General features: G+C 39.7%; 1 protein-coding gene and 1 long non-coding RNA gene across 2 annotated transcripts in view; one reads left to right on the forward strand and one right to left on the reverse strand.

Annotated features, from left to right (window-relative positions):
* SEL1L (SEL1L adaptor subunit of ERAD E3 ubiquitin ligase) overlaps nt 1-27,385 on the reverse strand; it is a 48,050-nt gene that overhangs the window by 13,956 nt on the left and 6,709 nt on the right. The window contains exons 2-14 of the mRNA XM_054025022.1: nt 23,112-23,149; nt 20,380-20,605; nt 16,521-16,688; nt 15,016-15,121; nt 12,235-12,397; nt 8,870-8,923; nt 8,733-8,792; nt 7,256-7,337; nt 6,429-6,583; nt 4,860-4,916; nt 3,015-3,083; nt 2,164-2,241; nt 684-746 (exon numbers count right to left, since the gene is read on the reverse strand). Of these exons, the coding sequence (XP_053880997.1) occupies nt 684-746; nt 2,164-2,241; nt 3,015-3,083; nt 4,860-4,916; nt 6,429-6,583; nt 7,256-7,337; nt 8,733-8,792; nt 8,870-8,923; nt 12,235-12,397; nt 15,016-15,121; nt 16,521-16,688; nt 20,380-20,605; nt 23,112-23,149 (1,319 nt within the window). The remainder of the gene's footprint in view (nt 1-683; nt 747-2,163; nt 2,242-3,014; nt 3,084-4,859; nt 4,917-6,428; nt 6,584-7,255; nt 7,338-8,732; nt 8,793-8,869; nt 8,924-12,234; nt 12,398-15,015; nt 15,122-16,520; nt 16,689-20,379; nt 20,606-23,111; nt 23,150-27,385) is intronic.
* LOC128835497 (uncharacterized) lies at nt 9,403-26,845 on the forward strand. The gene is made up of 3 exons (XR_008444662.1): nt 9,403-9,566; nt 23,586-23,677; nt 26,705-26,845. It is a non-coding gene; the product is annotated as an uncharacterized LOC128835497 (long non-coding RNA).

Genomic DNA, 27,385 nt, shown 5'->3' on the forward strand with positions numbered 1-27,385 from the left:
CAATAGCTGATTGCAGTGCTGTGCATAGACATAATTAGTTTGTTTAGCTAAATGGAATGGACACGTTGTACTGTTTCAGGAGAAAACAGCTCTAGAACCTCTTAGCTGCATGATTTAGCTTTGAAATAGTTCAGCTCAACTACAGACACACCTTGAATTTTGAATGTATCTGTTTGCAAAGCTGAACACCTAGAGCTCCGGGAAGGTATATCTTGCACATGGGATCACTAGCAAAGCAAGTGATGTAAGCATTTGTCTCTGCAGATTTCCATAAAAATCTATACATAGACTTGCGTGTCCTTGAACCAAGAAATAAATAGGAATAGTTCAGAACTACATCTAAATTGCAAGACAAAATAAAGCTGGGTTTTAAAAGTATTTTATAGTATGTTTTGTATTTTAGGAATTATTTCAGTTCTGTGACTAGTAACATCTTTAATGGGCACTGGGTGTTCAAGTTATTTGAAAATATCATGGTATGTTTCTCAGTACTGGAATTTTACTTTCACGACTTATATCCATAGGATTTGAGCAACTAAAAAATGATTACATATGAAGGAAAAGTCAGCAAATAAGATTATGTAACCTAACACATAATTCTCTTCTACCAACCAAGGTATTTTAGAAATTGACTGGTTTTTCCGCTAGGTGATCAGGACTGAAAAGATACTATTCAGACTTACCACTGGAACTCCTCTTCCATACAGGTAAGCCATTCCTAGCCCACTCTGTCCAACTGGATTGCCCTGACAACAAAGGAAAGTTTTTCTTAAGGAGGGGAAAAAGGTGGGGGACCTGGCTACAAGTTTTACCAAAGTATTTAATATGTCCTTTAATTCCCTCTAGGATAGCTACTGTTGAAGATGAACAGATTTTCATAAACTCTTTAATAGGCCATAGTCCCTCTTTAAGCCCTAGGGTGCTAGCCTCTCCTTGGCACCTATTGTGCTACCCTTATTCTGTTACCACTCCATTGATTTCAGAAGAAAACTAGGGTATACCCAATACCAGAAGTAAGATCCTGTGCTGTGCCTCTCAGAGACACAGCACAGAACTTGCAGGCCAAGGGGAGGTGGCACTAAGGTAGCTTTCAGCCACCTATGTGCTCCTGAGTCTGGGCTGTTCTGAGGGCTGGAGGGGCCCGTGGTGTAGCAAATAGCCTTGGGGCCCTAAGTTATGACAACTTCTCTGGAATGTCAATTTATGGCCTACAGCACTGCCTACAATCTCTACAGCACTGTGTGCTATGGCTCTGCCCGACACCCATCTCCATATACCAGGGCTTGTGAGTGTTCCTCTGAAGGCAGCTTTACACAGCTGTCTTCGACAGTGCATGCACTGGAGGGACTCTCCCCCAGCCAGGGCTGTTAGGATTCTGTTACGCTGGGTAAAAAGTGCTGGAGTGGTATAAAAGGTCTGGAAAGGGAATGAGAATCTCACCCCAGGTATCATGACAAATTCAAGCAGTAATCAAGTTGCTAACGTTAGTTATCTTGCAGGGCATAGAAGAGCAAGGAAAGTACTAGCACTTCATCCCAAAACCCAAAGAACTGCATTCTCACCACATTTTATACATACACTGTATTTCTTTCCCAAAAAGCTACTTCTGCCTCAAGTTAATCTTCCCATAAAATAAACATTTTAAATGCTCAAGCTTCTTTCGTATTTAAAACTCAGTGAGATAATCTGAACATATTATCAAAGGAAATGAAAGCATATGGTGCATGGACAAGAGAAAAACTGCAGCCCATGATAGAACACAGTGTCAGTTTAATTTACAGCTATGCTATACAACCATTTAGGAGAGTAAGTGAAGACTACACACACCCCACACACACTGCAGGGAAAATTCAGAGATGGGATTTAAACATCTAGAACAGAATCAATAGTTGCAGGTCATAAGAGAATTGTTGCACCTGTTACATTGAGCGGACTCCACGAAGCACTGTGGTCAGGAGATTATTTTTAGGTCTTATGAAACAGTCTATGTTTGTAAAGTACTTTACATATGAATTTTTAGCTATTTAAGTCACAAAAAATGAAGTCAAAGGGAGACTTTCGTGAACCAATCACTATCTACCTTTCAGAAGATATGGCTTTTATATTTCTAACTCATGAGTAAAAAAACAAAAAACAAAAACAACAAACAAAAAAACCCCATACCATATCAGCAGCTTTCTTGAAATACTGAAGAGCAGTCTCATTGCTCTGGGGTATGATATCACTTCCTTCCGAATACATCTGGGAGACAAAACAATTAACAGTTAATTAAGAAAGGGGCATAGTTTAGTTTTAAGTGGGAGAAGTGAAGAACCTCAACTAACTTTCCATGTTGAATTCATGTCCATTTCTTTTATTGTCTGTCATTGCACTAAATAGAATTTTTTTGTATATTTTCAAACTTTAACATGTATTGATAAGAAAAGATGTGTTTTTAGACTAAGGCTAAATAGTTGTCTTTTAAAAATAAAAGAAAAACACATCTATGAAAAGAAATTGCTCTTTAACCAATAAGATGATGTTGATTAGGAGGCTTTGTTATGGGAAACTACTGTATTTCATCAAAAGGCATTCTGGAAAAAGTTGAGATACCATATTGCTCCATTAACAGTAGTGTATACCATACACACATAGACCTAATATGCTGGAAAGGCTTAGGAGTCAATAAGGCAGAGCTAACACTCTTGTATTATTGTGGCTGCTCAGGGAGACAGATTATTGTGAAGTTTCTTACACCTTCCTCTAAAGCATTAGGACTTGAAGAAGAGCTCTGTGTAGCTCAAAAGTGTCTCTCTTTCACCAACAGAAGTTGGTCCAATAAGAGATTACTTCACCCTCCTTGTCTCTCTAAAGAGGCTTTGTTTGTTTTAAAATGAATGCCTAATTGAGGAGCTCAAGTCTTTAATTAGGCAACTAAATAATCATCCTGATTTTCAAAAAGTGGAGAGTACCCAGCAGCCCCCAATGAAACAGTCATCCACATTTGCATGCTCTGGAAAATACTTGTGTCTTACCTTTCCTAGAAAGGCCATGGCATGTGAGTTACCAGCATTAGCTGCTTGGTTGAAGTATTCAAATGCTCTCTGTGAGAAAGAATCCAAAAGTATTTTAGTCAATAAAAGCTTTTCCTTTCCATAAACAAATAGTGTTTGTAGATTCTATATTACACTCCATTGGTAACAGCTATATTACCAAATATTGCTTGTGATGTACAGTAAAGGTTCCAACATGAAGATGAACATCCCTTGGCATGCCATGAGTTAGCAAGAGGGGTCAGAAATAATGCCATGCATTTCAATTTACAAAGCAGCTTCATATCAACCTGTTTCAGAAGATGAATTCTCTAGGCACTTGCATAAGGTAAATTCACTCTATAATTACAATTCTTTTTCCATAATACATTTTGAGAGCACTGCCCCCAGGTGCATTTTTTTTCGGTGCCATAGAAAAGGCTGCACACAATGTCGGAGGACAACCTGCCATGCATGAAACCTGCCTGGTCTTCCTCTATCTGCAGAATGGCTCATGATTTTTAAGCACAGAATGGCCAAAATCCTGCCCAAGATTTTAACACAAAGTTGAGTGTCACTATTGGGAAACAGGAGCTGTTTAATTAGACATTTTGCCCAAGTCAACTGAATGATTAAATATACATAATAGGAGATTTCCCCCACATAATTTGCATACCTAGACCAGCAGCCACTCTGGGCCTGGCATGCCTCCAAAATTCAGGGAGGCGATGCCTCATTTTTCCAGTTGTGAGCAGTCTATGTAGCTGAGCCCTATTAGCCTAGCCTAACTCATCCCAAAAAACTTAATTGCAGGGACATGTGTGTCTATAGAATGTTTTCCAGTCTGGGTAGATATTTAGATCTGATTTTGTACTATTCTGAGCTGAATACCAGGACTGTTTGATGTCAATAGGAAAAGCTCATTTAAGTCGGCTAAATTTAAAGTTCAGTTTGACCAGAACTAGCTGCTGGCTCTAAGAGGCCTTCTTGGTTTTAAATTCTTGATTGATACTTGAGAGGCGAGTGGGAACACTTGATCACTCTGGCAGTCACAAAACTGCACGTTAGGTATTTCAAATTGCCTCCATCTTCAGTGCAGACTCTGTGGCTGTGCCCAGTCTGAACGATACATATGGATCAAAAACAATGCTGAACAAAGGATGTTTTTGTTTGTTTTAAGTTGACTTAAAGACAACTGCAGAGTTCATTCACTCTCTTTCTAGGAATTAGTCTGGAATAATCATCTTCACGACATGCCCACTCTAAGTCTGAGTTGCATCAGCTCTTCATTTACCATCTCATAAGCTTTTTAAAAATTCTGCCTGCCTTTGCAGCAAACCAATTTCTTCCTATTGCATAAGCCAACCCCGCACTGAGCTGGGAATTGTGAACACCTGGCAGTACTGAAAGCCACGCATCCATTTGCTGTTTATTCAGCCATGAAAGAGTATATTTGTTGTATGGCAACAATTCTTGTAAACAACATGGGCCATATTCTAGTTTCAAAACTATGCATCAGCACACCAAGAAAAGCCTCTTACACATGCAAAAGCTCAGTCACTGAGATGTGCAATGAAGTCTGTTGTCTCTTATGTACAGGAATCTTGCGCCATGTATTTTGACTTCATCTCCAATGTCTTCAACTAATGTGGGGCAGGGAAATAATCTGGTCCTTCTACCAATCAGAATAATGCATACAACTTGCTAAGAAAGCCAGTCACCATTGCTGTATCAAGCCAACGTTTAGACAACAGTTTTAGTTTTTCAGGAGGACTAGACAATTTACTCTTGTAAATCATTATATTTATCACTAGGGCATAAATGCCAGTAATGACATAAAATGGGTACCTGGTGATTTTGCTCAACTCCTCTTCCTCCATGTAAATGTAACTGACCAAGGCCAACCTGAAAAATAAAATGAAAACTTAAAGCATTTTGTGCCCCTGTATACAGAAGCTTTATACACAAGCAATACAATTACAAATTGAGAAAATTAATCACATGCACAGCAAACAGCATACCAAATTGTTTATCAGAGATAAAGATTAAAGGAATTAAGCTTGAAAACAAAATTATTCTACTTCAGTAGCTACCACAGTTTGAGGCAAAAGGGTGATTAAAGCAAATGAGTTGGCTCCCCCAGGTTTAAGATCCTTGTTATGATATAAAAAAAAGATTGAACATCTTTGAATTTGTTACCCTAGTTTTTAAAAATCATATCCTCTCAATTCTTTATTTGTTATGGTCAGTCATCTCTCAGTTCTTCCTGATTTCTTCCGTTAATGTGGATTAAATGTAGTGGAAGGGAGTCATGTTTACACTCTGCAGACAGCAAAATCCTCTACCCAGAGAATAGATACAATGTGGGCAGTGGTAGGCCAAGCTTCCTCCACCTGGCCCTACCAGTGTGCCCCAAACCTGACCTGGAAAGGCTACTTTATTTTCAATGGTCTCTCTGCTAAGATTGCTAACAAAGGAGCCAATTAATGACAGCTGTGATGTGGACACTTGTCCACTAACTTGACTGAAAACAATTAGTTTTACATGCAATGGATTATTTGCCGTCAGTGACCACACAGCAGTCTAAGGAATGGAGTATTTCCATATAGTTACAAGAATTAACTACAGCATCTTAGATAACACTGCAAGATCACTTTTGAACGCCACCAAAGATCCTTTGGCTTCTACTTAACTGTGTCACTGCTACCATACATGGTTGGTATGTTGTTGGTCCAAAGGCCACTCCAGTGTTGTGTCATGTTTATTCCTTAGGGTGAACATTTCTAATGTAATGCTAGGTAGAATTCTGTTGGGTTCTACCGAACAGAGGCAGAGAACAGCAACAAAGGGGGATGGAGAACATTCATGATTACAGACGACAGTTCTTCTAGTTAAATCTAGCCACCTTACAACCACAGACAAGATACCTAACTATGGTGATATTGGTCTCTTCTCCAAGGCCCTCAGTAGTCCTCTACTCCTCTGTCCTGAAGGCCCTGCACTGTGACAGTCCTTCTGGCCAACGCTCCCTCCAGACCAGCCATTTCTGCTCCTAAACTGGCCAGAGGAGTTGGAGTGTTGCAAAGCTCTCTCCTCCTCAGGGTGTGAGGAAAGCAACCATTAGAATGTTGATCAAAAGAGGAATAAAAAAAAAAGAAAAATTTTGTTCGTCAATTTTTATTGGTGGAATTAAGTTTGAAAACCAAGAATGTTTTGGTTTCTCAACAAATACCTGAAAATTTTAATAAAACTATTTTCCATCAAAAGAAGTTTCAGTGAAAAATTTCTGATCAGCTCTAGTAACCATGTTAGTCTGGGAGTAAGAGAAAAAACTGGATTCTTGAGAGCTTCACACATTTGCAACTGCTCCAACAGCCTCTGGAAGAGTCCAACCCCATAGTGTTATACTGATCATACCTGTGCTTGTACATCTCCTTTCTCTGCTAGAAACTGGTAATATTGAATCAAATCTTCCTCCAGCATCCCACTGGCCATTCCTGGATTTTCCACTTCATCTGCCAGGCGAATTCTCTGCACAACTGTGCCTCCTGTCAGAGATATATCGCTAGCCACTGGTGACAAGAAGATGAGAAAAACAAGGAAAGCAACATGAAGTTAACATACTAAGACATATAAAGTAAGCCATTTGCAGACAACTTTCAACTGAGTGCTACATTTTTGGCACACCACCAAAAAGACTGGTTTTATTGAAATCAAACCACCACCATGATCCCATAAAATGGGCAAATACGCCTGTACATTAGAGTAAGTATTTCTCAAGAACAAACTAGTTACCCTATGATTTTGTGTATTGTAGGCAGGGGAGTAGACAGTTTTGGTTGTGACTCTGCCGTACATGGATGGTGCACAATGCAAGACAGTTTAGGTTCCACAACCAACATTAACTCTGAATTTCCAGAATTCGAAGGATATTTTTGAAATAAATACAAAAATCTATTAAGTTTTTCTAGAAAGATGAGTTAATTTATAAGATTAATCCTGCCTGGGAATATCAATTTGTGAAGTACTTTGGCATCCTTTAGAATTAAAAGCTTAAATTTAAAGGTTATACATGGAAGAAGTTATCATAAATTGGTCTACAATATCTGTAAGAGCTAACCTACCAGTATGTTCAACTAATGGAAGTATAAGAATATAAAAATTCTAAATATTTTGAAGTATGCCCCAACAAATATTGTAGGTAATTCTAGATTTTCTCCTTCGTTAATATGAATTTTTTTTACCATGATTAGCCACAAGTCGATAGTGAGTGAGAGCAGATTCACAACTCTGAAGGACTCCTATCCCACCCCAGTACCGGTAACCCTGCAGAGATACAAAAGCAAGGAACCATCAGTTGTTATACAGCCACTTATTGGACATTTTATGCAGTTAAATAGTTGGATGCACTTGTGCGACTTTCATCAACTTTTCACAGCAGAAGAAATGCTTAAGGTTAGACGTACTGTTAAATACAAGGTCAGAAGGATTTTTTGGATGCCAGCCAATTACTCCTAACACAAATGAATAGGGCCCTACTAAATTTATTTTGGTCAATTTTATGGTCATAGGATTTTAAAATAAATTTTAAAAATTTAAAAATTTTAAATTTAAAATCATAAATTTCATGATTTCACTTATTTAAATCTGATGTTGTAATTGTAGGGGTCCTGACCCCAAAAAGGAGTTGTGTGTGTGGGGGGGAGGGGGTTGCAAGGTTATTGTAAGTGGGTTGTGGTACTGCAACCCGCACTTCTGCGCTGCTGCTGGTGGCGGTGCTGCCTTCAGAGCTGGGCAGCTGGAGAGCAGCAGTTGCTGGCCAGGAGCCCAGCTCTGAAGGCAGAGCCGCCGCCAGCAGCAGCACAGAAGAAAGGATGGCATGGTATGATACTGCCACCCTTACTTCTGCGCTCCTGCCTGCAGAGCTGGGCCATCAGTCAACAGCTGCCATTCTCTGGCCCTCTAGCTCTGAAGGCAGAGCAGAAGTAAGGGTGGCAATATCACAACCCCCCCTAAAATAACCTTGTGACCCCTCTGCAACTCCCTTTTGGGCAGGACCCCCAATTTGAGAAACGCTGGTCTCCCCCATGAAATCTGAATAGTACAGGGTAAAAGGCACACAGAAGACAAGTTTTCATGGGGGAAGACCAGATTTCATGGTCCATTATGTGTTTTTCATGGCTGTGAATTTGGTAGGGCACTACAAATGAATGCAAGAGAAGTCAACGAGCCTTGTGTTTTAAGTCAAGCAAAACAACTAAACAGATTTTGATGCCTCAGGAGCAACAATTTAACACATTCTGTTTAAAGGCTTTGCATTTTATATACCATATTCTATTTGTGTGTTTTATATGGAGAAAAACAAGATCCTGCTTTGGTTTTTAAGGGCTTGAGTCTCCTCTCATTTATACCAGTGTAACTCTGGAGTAACTTCACTGAAATCCCTGGAGATAAATAAGGACAAAACAGTTGTGAAAGGAGACTCAAGCCCTAAGCGTTAAACCTTCCACAGAAGGTGGAAGCTATGTATTAAACCGTAATGGAATGGGTAGGCAATAAGAAGCACTGTATACACATGCTCTAGTGTTTAAAAACTGTGCACCTACACTTTTAAGAGAATATAAAACATTCATGATCTTAAAAATTGAGATATAAAATTAGATAAAAAGGAGCATTTCTATTAACTTTAGTTCTGAGTATTAGCTATGAAATCTCACTTACTAAAATCATGTGCGCTATCAGATTTCCTCCAAGAGCTCCAAAAGTGTAATAAACCAGGGCCTAAAATAAGAATAGAAGATATTTAATCATTTGCATCTGAAGTGAAATAAAAGCAAAAGTGAAGAGTTGACAGTTACCTTAGCTTGACTGGAATTAACACCAAGACCAGATGCATAGAGAAATCCAAGAGCCTGAAATAAAAATACAAGTCAATGAATATTTGGAAGTTTTAGGATTAGGTTTGTAGACTAGGAACAAAAAAGGTAAATATGTTTATAACGACAAGAAAAAAGACTTGTCACAGTTTAGAGACCTGTACTGCTATGAAGCTGCAGTGACCTGGAAAACATAACAGGTACTTGAGTGCATATAAGCAGACCAAAAAGTCCACTTTATTTGGGTAACCCCCACGTCTAATTCAGCTGCAACATGTTTTATTGTTAAATATAAAGTACATGATTTCTCCAAGGTCAAGTAGGCTACTATGGATTTCTCTTATGTTCTAGAAGAGGCAATGTTGTCTGGTATCCCCCGGAGCGTAGGGCTGCAAGCCAAAGACTCAAGAGATCTAATAATGACTGACAAACTTGCTGAGTTGCCTTAAGCAAGCACCTTAACCTCTATGCTTCAGTTCTCTCATTAGTAAAACAGAAATAACTTCTCTCTCACCTGGAGTGTTTTGCAAGGATTACTTAATTTTCAATGCTCTATACAAAAAATTAAGTTCTATACAGAGAAGGAGCTGCCAGCAGGGTGTTCTCCAAGAAGGCTCTGGGACTGTGGAACTTTCTCCCCACCTTGGTTCAAATCAGCCCAGAGCTGATGGATTTTCAGGTATGCTGCAAAATCTATTTGACATAAATCCGGCCAGGGCAGAGTTTGAGTGTATATTCCTGGGGGCAGGTGTGTTGCTTTAATTTATTGGTTGGCTGAGCTAATTCATTATTTGTATATGATCAGTTTTGCTGCTGGGCAGTAATCATTTGCGATTGTAAATCTAATTAGTTATGACACATAGAACTTTCTGAAGAAAAAACAAAAATAAGTACTGCTCTAGCTCTGCCACCTGGTACAGCTGTGTGGGCCAGCAGAGACAGAACACAGAAGATACAGTGTCCCACGCAAATATAAGAGTTAACTTCCACAGTTTGACATGTTAGGATAATCAAGAGACTTCACCTACAGTGAACAGTTAATATCATTCCACCAAAACCAGAAAACTGATCAGCTAGTGGCTGCAACAGACATCAGTGATGGCTGCATACAGGATTTCAGAAGTAACACAGAAGTAACACAGTCATGAATCATGCATCAGTCTTGATCTGGACCTCACTGCCTGAAATTGTGAAGACAGGATAGCCAACAGGTTTACAAATACTAATCTACAGACATTTGTACCCACGATCAAAACGTGTATGTCCTGAAATGAAGACTAATATGTAATTCCACTTAAAAACCTCCAGTGTAGATGGTTGTGATGGTACTGCAGTATGAATACTGCTAGTCAGTGGGCCTCAAACTTTTTTACTGGCGACCCCTTTCACACAGCAAGCCTCTGAGTGCGACCCCCCTAATAAATTAAACACACTTTTTAATATATTGAACACCATTATAAATGCTGGAGGCAAGCAGGGTTCGGGGTGGAGGTTGACAGCTCACAACCCCCCATGTAATAACCTCACGACCCCCTGAGGTGTCCTGATCCCCAGTTTGAGAACCCGTACGCTAGGTGAATAAGGGGCCTATGCACTAGCTCTCTCCCTCAAGAATTCTTTCTTGTAGACAGACAGTCTTTAGAAACTGAAAAAAGATACAAATGTTCCTGCTGAAATTTCCAGTACTCAGCAGCCCTACACCATAACAGTCACTGAAAAAGTTCTATTGCTTGTCATTTGCTCTCAAGATATTCAGAGCTGCAGATGCAGGGCCGGGGAGTAAGGGAAGGAGAACAGCACTCATTTAGACAACCATTCAAATAGTCCTACCCTTTAGACAAGTTACAAACAAACCTCAGTGCTGCTAACAAGCCTTTGAATCACCTCCACTCGTATGACAGAACATGGATATTAAGAGAATGAACTTCACACAGCATGCTCCAAGATTCCTTTATTGTCCCAGGAGGAGGGGTTGAATTAGGTTATGGAGTGGAGTGAGGGAGTTTACTTGATTGGGGCAAGATATCTTTGAAGTAATACATTACTGGTCATATGTTTAGACTGCATAATTCCTTTAGACTAGCAAAAAAAAATCCCACTTAATGTGATTAGTATATGCACATGGTTATATTTATAGGAATAACTGCGTTCCACTCCATTGCCAGAAGTTTGTATATTTTTATAAAAGACATTCTAACAAAAACTACAAAAATTATTTTTCAGCCTCCTACTTAGAGCAGGTACTTTAATGACATTAAGGTGTCTGAGAGGAAATGGAAGTGGATGGAGGCAACAAAAGAAATTAAGGGAGAGAAGTGTGAGGTGGAAAAAAACATCTCAGTCTAAAGTGTCAGGATGAGGCTTTCCTTCAAAATTAGGTATCTGCACCTTGCATAAAGTGTATGTGTAAATATTTAATGAAAATTCTGTGTTGATACCTACAGCCTTTGAAACCAAAAGGTCAACAATTCTAGAACATTTAAAACATGTATGTTTGTGACTAAAAGGGCAATTATGTTTCATCCAACAGATGTCAAATTCCCAGTGTAGCCTACATAACCTTGAAAGAGCTTAACTATTAGCAGTTATCTTTATGGAAATCCCATAGCCAAACAAACAACACCGGGCCATTGACTCAGAAGTTAAAAAGATATTTGGTTGTCTAAAAAGTCTTCAAATTGTAGCTGCCTGTATTTTCCTGACCTACACCCAAGCTGGTAGTTAGTTAAAGCGATGAGCAGATCAGAACTTGCTACTTACACATAGGTGTAAAACAAACAAACAAACAAACAAACAAACATTTCCTTCTAAACGTCATTAAGTCAAAACATCAGTTCTAGAGGTCAGATTTATTTAAGAGCAAAAAAGGTGCTGGATTGCAGCCCAAGAGACTTAAGTCCTGTTTATCCACAGAACATTTATAGCCCAAGGAAAAGCAGAGTCAGTTTCCCACATCAATGTTCCTCATCCCATTCTAGAGGTGAGAAGGGAGGTCAGTCTTCATGGCTTATCCAGCCCTTGGTCATTGCTGAAGCTGACAACATGAAGGCTAAACAAAGCTCCCTTTAGAGCAGTGCCCCCCCTACTGTAATCTGACTGTGCCCCCTTGGGAGCGGAGCTGTGGCTGGGAGCTATGGCTGGGGTCAGGAGCCGGCAGCTGAGGCTGGAAGTGGAGCCACAGCTGGATCGGGGCTGAGCTGGAAGCAGAGTGGGACTGAGTGGTGCTCCTTCCGTGACTCGCAGGGGGAATGGCCCAGGCCCCGCTGCGTCCCCCCAAACATTCTTCTGCACCTCCCTAGACAGGCATTTCCCACAGTTTGGAGACCACTGCTTTAGAGCATACATACCGTTTGCCCTTTAGGAGATCCCTCCTCAGTCAGTTTCTCAAACAGCTCTTTAGCAGACTGGATGTTTTGCTTCAAGTAATCCCCAAACAATAGAGCATAAGACACTTTTTCCATTGCCTTGGTATGGTTCATGTCAGCTGCTTTCAGAAGATACTGATATGCTCTTAAAGAAGAATGTAATTAAAGGTTTAGTCACCTTTAAACAAACAAAACAAGTTCTATCAGTAAAGCTAAAAGGTACAGAGGAAACTTCTCACTGCCTCACTCTGTCCTAATTGCCACTCTATATCTACCACTACCTAATTCGCAGGCATTTTCCTTTTTAAACACAGTATAATATTCAAAACCTCACATGATTAAACCCAAATTAAGAGCATATCCATGGGTTCACAATCCCCCACATACATTGTTAACATATAAATTAATATTATTGATGAGCCTTTTTAACAGTTCAGAGTCAGACACCTGCTCACTACAGAGGTTTTTTTTCTGTTGTTGTTCTGGTAATGGAAGACACCAGACATAGGATCTAGTGACAAAAGTAAAGTTACCATCACCACTGTTTTTTAATGGTTTCATAGGTCGCATGAAAAAACGGGAAGGCATTAGCTCAACTATCTTGATTCACTTCAATATTAAATCAATTTAAACTAAAAGCACCAACGGATTCCATACAAATACTGGGCTAAAATGATTACGTAGTTATTGTTGTAATGAAGTGGCCAGATTAACCATGAGAAGTTTTTGGGAAAAGGCCTTTTTGCTAAATTAGTTTTGCTGATTTTGCAAGATCCATGGTTGAAATACAGACAAAAGGTTTCTTCACTGATTCCCCAAAAGGTATCATTTAAACAGGTTAATGTATAAAAAAATTGTTTTGTATACTTTAATCTGTGTAAGATACTAAACTATCCTGAAGAGTTTAAAGGAAATTGTCTCACTTCTTTCTTTTTTCCTATTTGTTTGCTTTCCATATTCCTTCCCATTCTCTGGACTTCTTCCTTTTCCCCTGTAAATAAATCTTTATGCTTCAGGCTCCATTTTGGTTTCTTTTGCACCACTCTCTTGTAGCCTTATGTTTAATATCCTTAGAAAGGGGAGTATAGTGACTTGAAACTGAAAGACCACCACTACTAATTCCTATAATATTTAAAGCACAAGAGGCAGGATGATCTTACAGATAAGGTACTGGACTGGAACCAGATTTTCAGAGTCCAATTCCTGGCTTTGTCAAAGATTTCCTGCATGACCTTGGATAAATCACGTAGCCTCTTGTGCCTCAGTTCCCATGTGTAATGTGGGAATAATGCTTCCTTTCTCCCATTCTATCTTGCCCAAACTAAACTTTTGGAGGTCTTTGTCTCTTATTGTGTCTATGTAGAGTGCCTTAGTACAAGAGGCCCTGATCTTAAATGTGGCCTCTAGATGTTATTGTAAATACTATAAATCATGTGTATTACAGTAAGTCGGAACTACTTGACATTGCTGCTGAAGGAGACATTGTCATGAGTAGACATGAAGTGGTAACTGGATTTACTAGATGGATGGAGCACAAAGAATCCAGACTGAGCAGAATGAGAGTTTCATCTCACCCTTGCTCTTCCTTGGTTTCCTCTTTTGCATTTATTCATTTATGTTATACAAAACTAAATTGTAGTAAATAAGTTAATTAGCTAGTACAGAGAATATAATCAATACTTTGCAGTTATATATAGTGCTTTCATAGTAACGAAGCAAGAGAAGAGAAGGTCCTACTGAATCTTGTTAATCTAATCTTTGAAGAAGTCAGTGGGATCCTGAGTTGAAAGGGAAAAAGATTTGAGGAGAGTCAAAGGTGCCAAACACGCATTGGATATGTCAAATGTCAGTGAATCCAGATTTGAGTTTTTAGAGTTCATATCAGGGCAGCTGTTACATCCTGCAGGGGCTGTTTCAAGATATTCCTCTCTGCTGCTTAAGTAGGTGCCACATGTTACAACAAAAAAAGGTCTACAATTCATGCTCTAGGTGTAGGTAAGGTATAGAGAGGGCCAGGAATTTTTTGACAAAGTCTTTTTCTGATTTTTAACTCAGAAAATGCTGATTTGTCAAAAACTTTTCATGTAAACATGGCAGCTTCAATGAAACCACAGACAAGTGGTTAAGGACTCACTAGGAAGAGCATGGACTTGGACCTGGGTCTCCCACATCTCATGTGAGCACCTTAACAACTGGACTATTAGCTACTCAGGTTGTTGCTGGGGCGGGGGAGGGGTGTGTGTCTTGTTTTTCATTAAAGATTTCAAAAGGTTTTAGGTTTGTCCTGCTATAGGATGGCTTTTAAAAAAAAAAAAAAAAAAAAAAAATCTTGAAATTGTGTGTGTAAAAACAAAACAAAAAAAAACACAAAACAGATTCCTCCTGCCCAGCTCTTGTTACATGGCTAGAGAAAAACAAACAATGGCTGTTGTGCTGAAGTAGAGAATTGCACTGCTTAGCAGCACAATTAACATTGTTAGAATTATCTGAACACATGTTAGAAAAAGTCTGGCTACTTTTTGTGGATCTACTCAAAGAAAGCTGTCATGAGTTTCTGCTCCTGTGAATGTTCTCCAATTACCATTTATTCTCAACGCCACATGACTGATTTATATAAAATTAAGTCTATATAACTTCTAGTATCACTCAAGTCTAAAATCCAGTGTTTCATTAAGCTGTTTCCTGGTTACAAGACATCATACCAAACCAAGTCATCTGTTTCTCCCAAGAAAGACCTATGTTAGTGTTCAAGCATGGACTTACTCTTTCTTCTGTGCCTTTTTACTGCTCTCGTTAAGGATTTTCATCCCAGTGTGGTAAACATCCTCTGCTTCCTGCATCTGTCTTCTCTTATTAGACTGCTCTTCAGCTAAAAAAGAAAAAAAGATAAGTGGTTTAATCAAATGCAAGAGGCTGGTCTCTTAAACATCTGTTTCTGCTGGCCTTCATGGCAGATTCTTCCTTGGTCACATAGGGCGCTACCAAATTCACAGCCATGAAAAATGCGTCACGGACCGTGAAATCTGGTCTTTTGTGTGCTTTTACCCTCTACTACACAGATTTCACAGGGGAGACCAGCATTTCTCAAACTGGGGGTCCTGACCCAAAAGGGAGTTTCAGGGGGGTTGTGAGGTTATTTTAGGGGAGTCGTGGTGTTGCCATCCTTACTTCTGCGCTGCCTTCAGAGCTGGGTGGCCGAAAAGTGGTGGCTGTTGTCCAGGCGCCCAGCTCTGAAGGCAGCACCCCATCAGCCGTAGCACAAAAGTAAGCGTGGCAATACCATACCATGCCACTCTTACTTCTGCGCAGCTGCCTTCAGAGCTGGGCGGCTGGAGGGTGGTGGCTGCTGACTGAGGGCCCAACTCCGCAGGCAGCAGCCTAGAAGTAAGGTTGGCAATACCATACCATGCCATTCTTACTTCTGCGCTGCTGCTAACGGCAGCTCTGCCTTTAGAGCTGGGCTCTCAGCCAGCAGCCACCGCTCTCCAGCTGCCCAGCTCTGAAGGCAGTGCAGCCGCCAGCAGCAGCGCAGGAGTAAGGGTAGCAGTACTGCAACCCCCACTACAATAACCTTGCGATCCCTCCACAACTCCTGTTTGGGTCAGGATCCCTACAAATTACAACACCCTGAAATTTCAGATTTAAATAGGTGAAATCATGAAGTTTACAATTTTTTAAATCCTATGACTGTGAAATTGACCAAAATGGACCATGAATTTGGTAGAGCCCTACACATGATGTTATTACTGCAAGACAAGATACAGAGGTTGTGCTGGCAATGAGGGAGAAAGTTGTCTCAATGGGCGGTTGGGTTTTTATAGCCACTCTTTTTTGTGCATTTGCCTAGTCTTTCATTTATTTTGCTATCACCATGCTGCTCAAGTCATCCACCCGGAAGGTGGGGATAAAAAGAGATAAAATATTCTCGAACACACATGTTTTGGCTTCCTTTCTGCAAGAGACAAAAGGGTCATATTTGTGCAGCAAGCCACTGACTTCAGTGGGAAGTATACAGTGAATTCCCCATGTAACTTTTAAATTGTACCCATTAAGGTCACTTTCAGTTTCCATGAGCCCAGGAAACGGGAGTACCACATGATAGCTGTTCCCACACTATCTATGTCACTAGGATGGCTCTCCCTTTCCCATTACTTCTACTGTGCAAACCTTATGTTTATGGAGACACTTGCTCACAAGGGATAAGGAGACCATTAAGCTCAGTAAATATTCTTTGATGAAAGAAAATAGAAATGTATCTGGCTACTTACTTTCACAGAAGCCCCACTTTTGATCTCTCTTGTAATCATAGGTTGTTGCACACCAAAGCCTGCCATCTTCCCTCCCATCAGCAGTACATTCTGCATACTCCTTCTCCAGGAACAGGAAGGGGAAGTGGCAGGGCTCACTGTCTGCAGTGCCTCCGATGGCTGTTAAAACTGAAAAGAAAAAAAAACAAACCCACCAGGAATGAGATCTCTCTCCTGATTTCTCCCCAAGTTAGAGTCTGTCTCTCACACACATGTAGCAAACAAACTGTTCACCACCACAGAGGATTGTTCCCTGTATGCCAGGTTTTTGAGTTTTACTACGACAAACTCATTAAGCTGCAGTTTCATTATTCATGCAACACTATAAAGAAGGGAAATAAAAAAGGGACATATTTGATAAATAAGATTCACATTTTAATGTTATCCTTACTATATTATTAGCAGTTTTAGATTATTAAAAGTCTTAAGATATCAAAGCTAGAATTTGAAAATCTAATTTAGTTTCCAGTGCCCATATACTACTTGCTCCTGTATTGCACTTCGCTCAGCTAGGGCAATGAGAAAGACTGATTAGATTGACATTTGGTTATAGGAAGTTTGATTGTTGGTTCTCATGTACTAACTTGCGCAATACTGCAGTTTGAGTCTCTAACATCATAGGGAAATATTTAGATCTAAATCTCACTGAATTTTTATGGATTTTTTAAAAATGGACGACATTTTTATTAGCTTTCATTAAAGCTTCTCATTTTACAAGCACTGCCAACTCTCATGATTAAATTGTGAGTCTCACAATTTGGTATTTTCATTAAACCCCCAGCTCCTGGAGTCGTGAATAAAAGATACTCAACTTTACTTTAAACAAAAATGCAAGTTTCTAGTCCTCAGGGTTAGAGAGAAAAGCTTGAAAACATGACCCCCTGAAAGCTCAAAAACCAGAAAGCCATAAAACACTTTAAATTTTGTTTTTGTTTTTAAAGTGAACCCAACTTATGATTTTTGAATGCTTGGTGCTGTCAATAATATTTTATAGATACATTATTTTATAGGTATGGTTTAAGTCTCCTCTATAAAAAAAATTAAAGTTGTTTACATATAGGTCTTCTAGAATTATTAGGAACACTGCTATGCTGGACAATTCCAAAGACTTCATTTTTGGGAAGACAATGACATATGAGCAAGTTAGTTGCTTGCCCAACAGTATACACTAACTAGTGGCAGAATGATTTTTCCCCAGAATATGCACACAGTTATTGGCCAGCTCCAGCACCTATGGCACAGGGACTTAGCACAACAGTCATGAGTAACTGCCAATCCTGGAGTAGTCTTCAGAATTAAACTGACTACAGGTATATTCTATTGTTACCTGCTCAAGTACTGAACTAAAAGATGTCCACAATAAGTGACCAACAAACTCAGCACCTTGGCATCAGCCCGGTTGAGAACTTGGATTTTGTCTGTATTGCAGTTATTATTTTGGAAGGTCTGACAATTTTTTCCATGTCAAGGTTAAGTTTTAAAGTTACTTTTTTGGTATCTCCCCCTTATAACCATGTTAATTAAAAAGCTATGGAAGAATATTCATTCACTTTTTATAAGAATCCTAAATTTACTTAGCATTATCCCCCTACGCTGGTTTCACATAACACTATGCTAAAGTCTATGAAGTTAGAAAGGTCTTTAAGTACTGGTGACATAGCATAGCAGTGAAGGGGAAAAAAATTAAGTCAGCTTAGGTTGCACCTGCTGGGTAAATGTAGTGTAAAACTGAAACTCTGGTAAAGAACTTCTCTCTCTCAAAGTTGCATAAATAGACAAATGATGGTTTCATATGAACCAATAGCAATGAACATTTCCCCCTCCTCCACTCATCAGTTCACCTTCTTGGAACTCAACAGCTTTTTACAGGCCAAGACTAGAGTTCAATGAATATAGGATTTGCCATACCAGATCAAATTACTGGATTTATCAAGTCTGGTTCCTGGCCTCTAGCAGTGGAAAATACTGGATGCTTCAGAGGATGGCAAATAACAAACACATAAAATGCACCAAGCAAATCATGTAGCGCTTTAGATGATGGCATTAGTTTACAACTGCCTCTCTCACACCTTATTGCATAGCTATGATATTAGTAGTCAAACATTCAGCTAGTCATATCCCATTTCCTTCCCCCCACCCATCTTCTTGTTTTTATTTTAAATCCAGGCACAGTATTTGTTTCTCCCACATACAGTTGTTTTTACTAACACCTAAAAGAATGCAAGATGCTACAGTCCATACACTGTGATAGTGCTGTTACGGGAAAAAAATGGAACCATGAACTTTGTATGAGAAGCAAGTACAAGATGAAGTTATTTATAAACTTATACATATTAAGATATCAGGTATGGGCTAATAAGCATATTTACTCAGGTGACAATCTAAGCGGCTGCACACAGTCTAGTCTGGGATTCAGCTATCTTGCTATAGTAGGGAATGTTCCAGGCAACCAGCTGAGGCATTTTTACAGATCAGATTTGAACAATGTGAAGACAAAGCCCTTTCATGGCATTATGATGGGAAGATACAAAGTACCTTAATGAAATTTCACCTTCAGTTAAGAGGCCTGGCTGACTAAACATGATGCTTGAATCTGAAGGCTAGCAACAATTGCTTATACTACTAAAAATGTCTTTTTATTCGCTTTTCCACTTAATTAGTATCTTTCATCTCTGTACAATGTCATACTCACCTACAGCAACATATACAAGTGCTCAAGAAAAGTGTAGAGCATTTTGTATTAGCAAGAGGCTACTGATGTTTTATAGGAAGTCACTTTATGCTTTAAAAAAAAAAAAAAAAAAATAGACCCGGTGGAGATTAGCAGATATTATTAGAGGTAGTTCTGCACAATTACTGCTTCCTTTCACCATGCTAATCTGCATTTGTGAAAAGGCATATGAAAAGAACTGCTAGGGACAAAGTGTTGAGCTAAACATTAAGTTACCATGCAATCACCCTTTTCCATAAGGTTAGAGTAAAAGTTAGTTTATTCTGGGCACATTAAAAATGTTGTTTCCTTTTTATGTACATCAGCCTATGTCAGGGATACCCAAATGTCAGCGGCAAGGCAAGGATATCAATCAGATGAACTCTAACTTTTCATTATGAGTTTAAAAGAAATTCCTACTCAGTTTCCCTGGAAGATCTGAGAACAACCAGGCATGGTTATGTGTATTTTTAATTGAAAAGTTACCCTAGTTTATATGAAATAGGGTACTGCCCTACAGCTCCTGAGAGATTGTCAATGCACAAAGTTGCCTCAGTGTCAAAGTTTGCTTCCACTCTCCTCAATTTAACTCAAACCTGCATACAATCAGCTACCAGAACAAAAGGACCACTTATAGTCTTTCCCCTCCTCCCCATAAGACAAAGCTATAATCAGGCCAAAAAAGTGACTACTTCTGGGGAGAGAAAAGCTTTAGATCATAATCTATACTTCAAAGTAAGAAGATATGAGTCATGTTCATGTTAGAACTTCAGGATTTGGATTGTTCTCTCCATTCACAAATTGTGAAAAACGAAAAAGGAGCAAGGCACTCTCACTAACTTGAGTGAATTTTCTTATGCTGTGCAATCAACAGAAACTATGGAAAACATTTTAAAATGCATCTGAAGTAAATGATATAGGTATTAGCCAACATTACAGTAGGGAAAATTAAGGCTGCAATGACCATTGCATTCTGAAACCCTCTATTCAGTTAGACAATAGAGACAAATGAAGATTATTTCTGGATCCCACTAATCTCCCAAATTTTTCCAGATTGATTTTGCTTCTTGCTACTGGTTTATGAAGCCTGCAGAATTCAAGCAAAGTTACCTGGTTTCTGCATTTCTACATCTTCCAAGTTCTCATTTAATAGGTCTGACATGTCAAGCGAGTCAAGCCCCTCCAACATGCTCCCTTTCTCCTCTTCTTGGCTCCTAAAGCTCTCTTCATCTTCAGTGTGAGAGTCTGATTCCTCTGACTCAAGGAAGAGCTGACCTGCCACAACACGGGTTCCTGTGGAGTGGTCCCCCACCTGTTCTTCTGAAGGCAAGGAAGTCTAGAGAAGAAGAGAGCAGAATTTAGGAGACTAGTCCGCTCATTGACTACTATTATTCAATTTCTATCCCTTTTTAGTTTATGAAGCCTACCAGGAAACTGAACTTAATATCAGAGGGGTAGCCATGTTAGTCTGGATCTGTAAAAAGCGACAGAGTCCTGTGGCACCTTATAGACTAACAGATGTATTGGAGCATAAGCTTTCCTGGGTGAATAACCATGTGTCACATGCGTCTGACGAAATGGGTATTCACCCACGAAAGCTTATGCTCCAATATGTCTGTTAGTCTATAAGGTGCACAGGACTCTTTGTCACTTTGAACTTAATATGTTACCTTAAGATCAAGAGTGAGAAGTAAATGTGTTGAATTGTTTCTTTCAGCCCCTAATCCCCAGTTCCCCTTTAATTCTTAAAAAAAAAAAAAAAAAAAACCACCTCTCTTTCCACAATGGAGATATCCCAAAACTCACAAAATTGGTTGCTCTTCATTCATGCAGATTGTGTGTACATCACTTCAGCTTATGTGAAAAATGGAGCTTCATTTGTGTTGATTTGGAATGACCTGTTTAAAGCTAAGGCACTCAACTACAGTCTTGGAAGTATAGCAGAAGGGGAGACTAGTTCCCTTTGTACTTAAGAGAACAAACTATCCCAAGTCACAGGAAAATCAAATTTGGACACATGGACCCAAGTGTTTAGTGGAGAGCTGACTGTATAAGGCTTTCTAAAGGGGAATCCTTTATTCTAATGTCAAACAGCTAAGTAGACTGAAATTTCTCCTTACAAGGGTAAAGCTTTTCCTGTACTGTCTTGTCTTCCACCAACAGTTGGAATTCAGATTCAATTCCATCTGAATTGTAACAGGCTTTTCTATTACATGTAATTGAAAACTTCCTAAGGGACTTCACTTGTCCTATCAGTTTTGTAATATTAGTGCTCCCAACAAAATTTCAAGTCTATCACCCTCTGACCACAATTCTTTGTTTCCTCTCTCCTAAAATCTTCCATTTATATTCTAATATTAGTGAAAAATTAGAAGGCAAGTGGTCTTTAGAACAAAGAACTAGAATTGAAGATTGATGGGTTTTAGCTCTAATACAGCCAAATATGGAGGGAGAAAGAAGTGGAAAATAACTCACCCCACCTAGTCTCTTTGCCTCAGTTTCCTCACCTGTAAGACAGGTATATCACCTACCTGACAGATATACTGTAAGGCTTATACAGATATACTGTAAGTCTATAACAAATTTGTGTTTGTTAAAGCACTTTGATTAAAGGTGCTTCAAGAGTGCACCATAAGGGAAAACAACCTTCCCTTTGCACTAAACCAGCTCTCCTTATACTTAAGGCTGTGAGTTTGTCATGGAGGTCACGGATTCTGTGACTTTCCGGGACATCCGTGGCTTCTGCAGCAGCCAGTGCGGCTGGCCTGGGGAGTTGCCTGCGCAGCTCAGGCAGTCCTTGGGACAGCCGCACTGGCCACTGCTGGGGCAGTCTCAGGCAACCGCTCCCCTCCGCCCAGCCCCAGCAGCAGCAGGAGTTTGGATGCATTTGGGAGGGGGCTGAGGGCTGGGGCACAGGCACAGGAGGGAGTGAGGGCTTTGGGTGGCGCTTACTTTGAGGGGCTCCCCGGAAGCGGCAACATGTCCCTCCCTCAGCTCCTAGCTCCGTGCACTGCCTCACTGCCCCCGCATTTCCCACTGGCCACAGTTCCTGGCCAATGGGAGCTGCAGAGCCGGCACTTGGGGTGGGGGCAGCGTGCTGAGCTAGGAGCTGAGGGAGAGACATGTTGCTGCTTCCAGGGAACCCGAGGAGCCGGGTAGGGAGCCTGCCAGCGCCCACCCTCACCAGCAGGGGTCCCAGGCCATGCGCCCACCCTCCCTTCCCCCTCCCCCAGATTTAGGCAGAGGTATATAGTACGTCATGGATGGGTCATGGGCCATGAATTTTTGTTTACTGCCTGTGACCCGTCCATAACTTTTACTAAAAATACCCGTGACTAAAACGTAGCCTTACATATGCTACATTTTTAATACTTCTATAGGTCTTTATTAGTATTACTTAACTAAACCCTCAATGCATGAGGTAACAAATATTCTTTTTTCAGAGAGGTGAGCTGAAGTTCAGAGATGTTAAGTGACTTGATCAAGGTCACATAGCAAGTTCGTGGCAGTTTCTAAACAGACTCCATTGAGTTCGGATTTTCAGACCCTTGCTCTAGTTCAGTGGTTCTCAAAGTTTTGTACTGGTGACTCCTTTCACATAGCAAGTCTCTGAGTGTGCCCCCCCCTTATAAATTAAAAACACTTTTTTATATATTTAACACCATTATAAATGCTGGAGGCAAAGCAGGGTTTGGGGGGATGCTGACAGTTTGGCACCCCATGTAATAACCTCATGACCCACTGAGGGGTCCTGACCCCCAGTTTGAGAAACCCTACTCTAGTAGTCCCACAAAGAGGGAGAAGAAAATGGAATGCGTTATTTGGTGAGACTTATTGCTTACCTTTGATTCTAATGACTCATCCTGACTTCCTTCTTCATCTGTAAAGAATTTTAAAATTTAGTTCAGAAGCTATTTTAAACGTATTATTACCTAAATAAAAAGCAATAAAGTTAGCTAGAACAAAACAATATTGCTTAGCACTACTCTTTTGAGATATACTAGAGCTCTAGAGTTCGCTCATACATCTAAAAGGCATTTAAATTAGAATTGCTAAGAAGCATCAACTTTTAAGTTGCCAACCAGAGAGTTTAATCATCAAAAGGCATTGACCAGGAAAGCCATGTTAGCACCTTTTTAGTTAGATATATTTAAACATGGTTCTCGGTAGAAAGGTGCCTATGTGGTTTATCAGGCCAGCATATTCAAAGCCTCAGAGTGGAGATTTATTCATTCAAATAGAACAATGTCAAGTTATCAGGGCACTAAACCATTATGTTGCCATACAAGGATCCAAACTTTGTTCTTTGCTTGCAGGCTGGAACTGTCAAAGCCTGTTCAGCCCTGGGGAAAGAGGCATTTGTTATACTCTAAGACAGCAGAAGGACAAGGAACTCTAGAACACACAGGTCAGTTCCATAGTCTTGTTTGTTTTTATGATCTCAGGTAAGAGGGAAATAGAATTGTTCCATAGATCTATTTTTAGCAGCTTCAAATGTGTTTTGTAGACTCCTGTATTTCTCATATTGATTTTCCCTAGATCCTGTATAGTTGACACACTCACTATTGTAAACAACTTTTCTTATTTTTTGTTTGCACTAATCTCCTTGACCAAGAGTCTCGCGTTGTCACACATGATGTGGGACCTTCCCAAGTATGAGAGGAGACTTGAGCATTGTATCATACCTAAACATAAAATACAACTTGCACAAGCAAAAATACAAGATAACCCCCCAAAATACAGCAGTGTGTTAAAACATTGAATATTTCACTTAAACCAAGAGTCAGGACAAATAGGGTTAAAGCTACTGGTCTGTCCTTAACTCACCTTACTATGTCCAGATTATGCATTGCAGACCCTTAAAACAGGAAATTTAATGTGCTGCAGAAGAGATGAATCAGGCTGAGTTCAGAGAGACAAACCTTACTCTCGTCAATTTAGGTACGTTTTATATAACATAATAGCTATTAGATACCTTGAACACAAAATTCTATTTGAAGTGCTAAGTATATTAACCACTTAAGGGCTGCTATATATACAGCATATGGAATAAAACACATTTCTGCTATTAACTTACACACATTGCCTTTGAAGCAAAGATGTGCTGATGGAAAACCAACAGAAGGCCATCACATTCTGCTGCAGCAAAGGGGCTGAATACTTGCAGATTTTCTATCCCTAACAGCTCTTAAACAAGTGATGGAAACTGCGATGAACATGGCATTTTACTGACTTCACAGCTCTGATGATTCTATTGACACCATCTGGGAACCACTACAGTTTACTGCCACGCAATAGCCAGTGTTAGAAGTCAGCTACTAGAAGTTGCTCCTTGCCCTCTTTTGCTTAGTCTGACTTCCTGTCAGGAAAGATAAGTACCAGGATTCATTCCTGAACCACTCAGGCCTTGCCATGGCAGATTCAATAATGGCAGTAGGAAATTATAAAGGCACCTTAAAAGTTTAAGAAAGGAGCAATGCTAGCTGTATTTTCCATTTTGAAGCAGACTATAATGCTTTTCAACTCACAATCTCACACACTGCAATTACTTCTCCCACTACTGGAGTGCAGCACCTTCATGGTGACATGCAATGGATGTTTAGAAGCGCATAGTAAAACTGCACATCAGTTTAGGTAAGAAAGTGAAGAATCCAATATCTGTTTTGAAAATGTTGGGGAAATTAGGAAGCAGACTGTAATTAGCAGTTGGAGTTTAGGTAGGACACTCAGATTAACATCTTCACTTTTGAAAGCGGTATAGTTTAGGCCATGTCTACTCTAGCAAGCTTACAGCAGAGCAACTATACTGATGCAGCTGAGCCGCTGTAAGAATGCTTGTGTAGCCACTCTATGCTGATGGGAGCTCTCCCGTTGACATAATAAAACCACCTCCACAAACAGCAGTAGCTATGTCAGTGGGAGAAGCTCTCCCTCCAACATAGCCCTGTGCACACTACCACTTACGCCAGCAAAATCTAAGCAACAATAGATTTTGATGACATACGTGGTAGACATGGCCCTAGTGTTCTAAATACAGACTAGCAGTCAGGAATCCTATCCCATCTTGCATTTTAATCCTGACTTTGACAACCTCTATGGCCTTGGGCAAAATCACTTATCCCCATTTTACAGATGTGGAAGAAACTGAAATAGGATGGTCAAGTTACAATACAATGGGATTAACTGCTTGCAAAACACTCTGAAGATGTCAACAATACTATTTAATGCTTTACAAGTACAAGGATATTTTTAACGGCAACAACTGGTTAGGACATCAGCTTTAGGTGTCATCTGCAGATTCACTGTAATCATCAAATATCAGTTAATACGTTCCTAAAAGAAAGTTTTTAAAATAGCACTGATAGCCCCTCATTGCTAATTGGCATTGTATATTTTAGTAGTATATATATTCATAGATTCCAAGGCGAAAAGGTACCATTGTGGTCATATAGTCTGACCTCTTGTACAACTAGGGTGACCAGACAGCAAGTGTGGTTGGGACAGGGGGTGGGGGGTAATAGGAGCCTATTTAAGAAAAAGCCCCAAATATCGGGACTGTCCCGATTTTACAGGGACATCAGGTCAACCTATGTACAACACAGGCCAGAGAGCTTCCCTAAAACAATTCCTAGAATTCTATTTTGATTGAAAAATTGTCAGTGATGGAGAATCCACCACAACTCCTGGCAAGTTGTTCCAATGGTTAATTACCCTCATTGTCAAAAATGTACACCTTATTTCCAGTCTGAATTCATCTAGCTTCAACTTCCAGCCACTGGATCATGTTATACCTTTCTCTGCTAGATTGAAGAGCACATTACAATCTACAAGGACTTACGTGGGGAACAAATATTTAGCAATTAAGTCACTCCTTAACCTTTTTTCTTAGTTAAGCTAAACAGATAGAGCTCCTGGGGTCTATCCCTATAAGGCATGTTTTCTAATCCTTTAACTTTTCTAGTGGCTGTTCTCCAAACCCTCTCCAATTTATCAACATCTTTCTTGAATAGTGGGCACCAGAATCGGACACAGTATTGGAACAGCAGTTGCATCAGTGCCAAATACAGAAGTAAACTAACCTCTCCACTCCTACAAGATTCCCCTGTTTATGCATCTGAGGATTGCATTAGCTCTTTTGGCCATAGCATCATATTGGGAGTTCATGTTCAGCTGATTATCTACCACATGCTCAAATCATTTTTCTGAGTCACTACTTCTCAGGATAGAGTTTCAATCGTGTAAATATGGCCTACATTCTTTGTTCCGAGAAGTATACACTTAGCTATATTAAAAACACACAGTTCGCTTGCGCCTAGTTTACCATGCAAACCAGATTGCTCTGAATCAGTGTCCTGTCCTCTTCATTATTTACCACTCCCCCAATTTGTGTGTCATCTGCAAACTTGATCAGTGATAATTTTATGTTTTCTTCCAGGTCATTGATAAAAAATTTAAATAGCACAGGGCCAAGAACTGATCTTTGCGGGATCCCATGGGAAGTACACCCTCTTGATGACGATTCCTCAGTTACAACTACATTTTGGGACCTATCAGACAGTTTTTAATCCATTTAATAAGTGCCATGTTAATTTTATACTGTTCTCGTTTTTTAATTAAAATGTTATGTAGTATCAAGTCAAACACCTTACAGAAGTCAACATCATTACTTTTATTAACCAAACTCATAATCTCAAAAATATCAAGTTAGTTTGACAGGACCTATTTTCCATAAATCTATGTTGATTAATTACATTACCCTCCTTTAGTTCTTTGATTATTAATTGTATGTCAAAGTCTCTTGATTAAAGTCATACAAAAGCCAAGTCACAAACAGAACAAAATACCAATAGTTTAATAGGGTGTATTCCCTCCATACACATTCTATTCAATGGGCAAACATTGGTTAATAATTCCCTCTTATTTCCAACAGTGACCTACCACTGCAAATTAACAACAATTACATGTGTATAGGGACACAAATGTAAAATGAAGGTGGGAAGGGTGAAGGGAATTAGTAGTACAAACCAGGACTAACTTTGTTTTGTTTTTGTCTCAAAAGCAAAACAATTCAACTGTTTCATTGCAATTGCATCATGTAGCTTCTCTCAGAAGAAAC

Source organism: Malaclemys terrapin, chromosome 4 (assembly GCF_027887155.1).
Source record: "Malaclemys terrapin pileata isolate rMalTer1 chromosome 4, rMalTer1.hap1, whole genome shotgun sequence".
NCBI lineage: Eukaryota > Metazoa > Chordata > Testudines > Emydidae > Malaclemys > Malaclemys terrapin.